The 5,558-nt window shown below is 37.2% G+C and overlaps 1 protein-coding gene across 1 annotated transcript; it reads left to right on the forward strand.

Annotated features, from left to right (window-relative positions):
- Nucleotides 1–3,053: 3,053 nt before the first annotated feature.
- Nucleotides 3,054–4,927, forward strand: atp5f1e (ATP synthase F1 subunit epsilon). The gene is made up of 3 exons (XM_085394901.1): nucleotides 3,054–3,180; nucleotides 3,537–3,664; nucleotides 4,727–4,927. Coding segments are annotated over exons 1-3 (162 nt in total). The 5' UTR covers nucleotides 3,054–3,148; the 3' UTR covers nucleotides 4,729–4,927.
- The last annotated feature ends 631 nt before the right edge of the window (nucleotides 4,928–5,558 follow it).

Genomic DNA, 5,558 nt, shown 5'->3' on the forward strand with positions numbered 1-5,558 from the left:
CTACAGACAACAACAAATCAAGCCATTTGATGCTATGTTTAACTATTTTTTATTGGGGGGTAACATTTTGCGGTATATTTAGTTTTAGAACTTATATTCAGTGTCAATTTTAGCTAGGCTAATGCAAACTTAATTTAATAAACAACATTTTCATGTACAAATCTATGGTGGTACTAGGGATGGCAAGAGATTATGCCACCAGAGAGAGTGATCGTTATATAATTTTCTATGAATGGTCCATGTATGAAATATAAGTGTATATATATGTAATGGTTCAATTCAATTTTATTCATATGGCATCAAATCACAGCAACAGTGGGAAGGAAAAGCTCCCTTTTAACAGGAAGTAATAACTCGTGATTAATTGCAGAGTGGTGTAAAAACACATAGCAACTGAAAAAAGGTGAGTGAAGAAGAAGCACTCAGATGGTGTTTGTCCCCAGGATCCAAATGGGAGCTAGTTCCACAGAACAGGTGCCTAAAAGCTAAAGGCTTTGACCCCCATTCTACTTTTAAATAGCCTAGGAACCACAAGTATGCCAGCAGTTTGAAGAAAGTGGCCTGATTATTCAAGACATTGTCTGTGATTTTTTTAAGTTCCTTTGTCAAATTCCTTTGTCACTTTGGGTGAACATTAACAACAAATATAAGAAATGTTTGCATTTTTTAATTGGTTTTTCCATCTTATTATTTAAAAGAAAAAAATTCCAGGTCATAAATTCCAGGTCAGCCATCAGCGATTTTAGATCCAATATTGTGTAAATGTATAATTTCAAAGATTTGTGTAACTTGATATTACAGCATACATCGTCATTTACTATGGACTTAATTAATAGATTAACTGTCCATGCAGTCACATCATTATGTGAATAATATGAAGTACAAAGATTCACAAAAATAACCCAAATATTCACAGTTCCTATGAAGAAAAGTCCTACTGTCTGTTGCTATGGTAACAGTGGCAAAATCTTCAGATTGAAATTGAAACTGTTGGCTGCACAGCTGATATAAGAAAGAGAAGCATTTTTATCTGTGGTTGAGTTGGAATTCTCCATCAGTCAGACGTGTTAGTGGGAAACATTTGTTAGTAGCAAAATTATTTCAAGTCAAAGATTCACATTTTCCCACAAGTTGCTTGACCTTGTTCTTTTTTATTCATTGTGCAGGAAAATGTATTCTACTTGTTGTTTTTAATTAAAATCAGCACCCTATAAACTCACTGCATTCATTCACATTGTGTAGATATGCAGTGGTTTAAAACTACATAACACATACATTTCAGTTTAGAGCATTTAGGCAGGGATGTCTAACTCATTTATAACATAGGCCACAAACAGCCCGCTTTGATATTAAATAGGTGTGACCAGTGAAACTCCTCTTTCTGTCAGTGTAAAGAACTTTAACTGCACATTTAATCCCTGAGATAGTTTAATATATCAACTTAATATAGCGTTATAATATAGATAGCTTAATATCGACTGATTGACCGCTTCATGAGGTGGTTGAGGTAAACCACCTGCAGCTGAATGTGGCCAAAAAAAGGAGCTGGTGGTGGAGTTTGGCAGAAACAGATCCCGACCCTCCCCCATCTGCATTGGTGGGACTGATGCCGAAATAGTCACATCCAACAAGTTCAGCTGGATCACAAGCTGGAGTGGTCCGCCTACACGGACGCTGCCTACAAAAAGGGTCTGAGCCAGCTTTACTTTCTACCAAGGCTCAGATTCTTCTATGTATGCAGCAGGCTGCTCTACATGTTTTATCAGTCTGTTGTTTCGAGCACCATCTTCTTTCCTGTGGCATGCTGGGATGCAGGCATCAAAGCAAAGGACGCAAACAGACTGAACAAACTCATCAGGAAGGCAGAGTCTGTTGTTGGCATGAAGCTCACCACCCTGGAGGAGGTGATCAGTGATAGCATGCTGGCAAGACTGCTGGCGATCTTGGACAATGACTCCAGGCCCCTCCATAACACACTGGACAATCTGAAGAGCAGTTTCAGCAACAAGTTACTTTAACCTCGCAGTCTGAGGGAACGTTAGAAGAGGTTGTCCCTTCCCGCTGCTTTCAGACTCTTTATTTCATCCACTTGGGTCAGATCCACACATGTTTAGCAGAATTAATCACACCTCAATGCACCTTGTCACTTTTGTACACCACAACATATATTTGCACACGTACTTGTCCTTTTATAGTTATATGTATATTTATATTTACACATATATCTCTATGTTTATCCACTTATCTTAATGTTTATCTATCATAACTCTGTTTCTACACACATTTATATGAGTGCTTCTTGTTTTTTGTATATTTGCTGCTATGATAACCGATGATTTAACTCTTGGATTAATAAAGTTTTTCTGAAGTGCAATTTCAACTGTACGTCTGCCATTTTTCTCCATGATAAAGAAATGCTGCTGCAGTAAATGAAATAAATCTATGAGTGTGACTCTTTCTGTATTATACCTTCTTGAAGCTGTTTTCTTAATTGTGTACATATTAATTATTAATGTAATTTTTACTAGTCCCTTGCACATTTTCTGTCTTACTTTTTAGTGTTCATTATTTAACTTCTTTTTTTATTATTATATTTTGTGGGGTTTTTTACAGTTGTAAATGTAAAGTCTTTGCTCCTTCATAGTATGAGGCCCTGACTATGCACCCGTGATGCTTTTACATGAACTATATTAGTTATTTATTCAAGGCTGCACTATTGGGGGGGTTGTCATTATTGTTGTTGGTTTTTATCCTGCCAGCTGCTGTAACACAGTATTTTCCCCTCTGGGATCAATAAACTATCTATCAATATTTAGGCTTAAAAAGAAATAAATGTGTGAAATTACAGAAAAATCCCTGGCAAGCTGTCCCATAATTACTTTTTTAAACAGGGTTTGTTAATTCACAGACCATACCACTTATTTATTTATTTTATTGAAATTTAACTTTATAATTTACTGTCGACTCAAAGTAAACAATAAAAAGCCAGGTACTTTGTTCATCCACGGAAGGCGGGACAAATAAAAGTACCAGCTGTCAATCACGACCAAAAACTGTTTTATTGGCTGGGAGGAAAAACGTCTTGCGCCTGTCAAATACGTCATCACGCAGACATCCGACCTGTCCTTGAAGCTACAACACAGCCAAGATGGTCGCATACTGGAGACAGGCAGGCCTGAGGTATTAAAATAAAAATAAATATGTAGTTACAATGAAATGGCTTGTGGTAAATGTTGATTGCTTTATTTTAACGGGGTTTAAAATGAGAACAGAATGCTCTGTCAAAGAAAATGTTGGTTTTTAGTGTTAAATTCTCAATTTAGCTACATAGCTAATATACTAAGTTTACTAACGTTAGTGTTCCCCACCGTATGCGTTTAATTTATGGCAGTAGCATTACCTCAATACCGAGTCAGGTGGGACTTCCTCTGATAGTATGTGGTTTCTTAATGAAGAAGAGGTTGTTCTTGTCCTCTACAGACAAATCATTGTCGGTAGCATTTAGCATGTGGCTAACCTGTGTGTCCTCTCTGCAGCTACATCCGCTTCTCCGCTATCTGCGCTAACGCGGTGCGGGCTGCCCTCAAGCCGCAGTTCAAAGCCGAGGCGATAAGGGCCGCAGAGTCCAACGTCAGAGTCCTCAAACCTCAAAATAAAACAGCATGTAAGTTCATCAGCTTTAAAGGTACCAACGCTGTTCTGATCACAGCTCATGCCCTCTGATAGAGTGAATGTCAGGGAGAGGCGGCTGTGACGGTGCTTTCAGTGTCTCCTTCAAATAGTGGTGTACTGGGTTATTATTACTGTTGCACACACATTTAAGCTCCATATCGTTGTCCTGTCTAGTTATGGTGAAGCTGGCCTCGTATTTGAATTGTCGAATGCATAACAATTTAACAGTGCATCAGTTTAGCGTTCATTTTATTCAGACAAAGTCAAATGCTCTCAACAAATAAATCAAAAATATAAAGGAATATATTGGTTTAGGAAACGTGAGTATGCATTGAGATTTATAATACACAAGTTTTTTTGAGTATTAAAATTCAGCATTTGAGTGCATTTATTTGGTTGTTTCAGTAGTGGTCACTATTAGCTCGTATTGCTAATGTGTGTGGTTCCATGTTTGCACTGATCACCACCTGCACTCATGTATATATCTTTCTACGCAGCACTTTTAATTCTTATTCTTATGTATATATCTCATGTATATCTCATGCACATATCTTTCTACATAGCACTTTTAATTCTTATTCCTACTTTTATTTTTTTTTTCATGTCTATTTAATCGCAATTATGACAGTATGTTTGCACGGAAGCACCGCAGCAATTTCCTAATGTTGTAAACCCGCACAACATTTGGCAATAAACCCCTTTCTGATTCTGATTCTGATTCTGGTTTCCATTCTTATCAGGACTCTGAACTAGATGACTTGGTGCAACATTTCACCAACTTGTTTTATTGTGGTGAGGTGAGCTCCAGGAGCATTTAACAAATGTGACAAACTCTGCTGAAGGGGAAATGTAGATGTTTTATCAGGCGTGGAGAGTTTAGGAGCACGTGGCATGCTCCTAACATGGGTACTGTCCTTTGTGGCTGACAGCTTAAGTTTAAGATCTCAAATTTGTTTAACTATAACCTTACAGTCACTGAATGTTTTAGATTTACGAAGACATTTTATGAGGATCTTTTCATTAATGTTTCCATTCTGCTTTGCTTTCCTTCCAGGATGTTTGACCATGATGTAGATATTTTTTTTTCTCATGGGTTGTGAGGTCCTGCAGCTTACCTGTCCTGCACACCGTGGAGAAGAAAAATAAAAGCTGGTTAACATCAAGATGATGTGTTAGACTGGGGACCTGAATGACACTGCACCCCCCGCCCCCTTTTCATTTGTAATCAAAATTGTATTAAAGATGGATGTTGGAATTCTTTTGTCTCCTTGTGTTCTTGCCCTTGTAGTGTTGTAGTGAATCTATTGTGGTATTTACAGTACTGCACAATAAGACCATGATTTTTGTCAAACACTTTATTTTGATATAAAGCAATGGAGTACTCTTCATAGTTATACACAGAAATGTAGTATTTACAGAGGTATATGTGTGTGGATCCATGAGTATATTAGTCATTAGAAGTCAGATGGGGATGCCATCTTTTATACCAGTAAAAAATGTAATTCGAAAGCATGCGTTAACCAATGGTATGAAAACAAATTGCATTAAAAAGAAATCAATAGGGCTTTTTACTCTTAAATGCAGTTAAGATCATAGGGTAACGTTTTTTTTCTGGTAGGTAATATAATAGATCTTTGGTCACTTAATTTTTTAGATTTTCATGTAGGTGGTCATTTAAATTCATCAAATTTGCTTTCTGGATAGGAATTGAAGTGTTAGTGAACAGTGCAGCTCTCTCATTAATGACCTCTAGTTTATGGTCACATGAGAGGTTTTTGGCTGTGGTACATCTTGATGTCTGACCTTTCATATCTTTAGCAATGATTTACTGAGCTGCTTAAAAACACTTCTCAACTTGTCCTGTCACTTAACGTCAGAGGCCATGA

This window comes from Rhamphochromis longiceps, linkage group LG20 (genome assembly GCF_057381845.1).
Source record: "Rhamphochromis longiceps isolate RC_006_pf linkage group LG20, R_longiceps_female_GT1.1, whole genome shotgun sequence".
NCBI lineage: Eukaryota > Metazoa > Chordata > Actinopteri > Cichliformes > Cichlidae > Rhamphochromis > Rhamphochromis longiceps.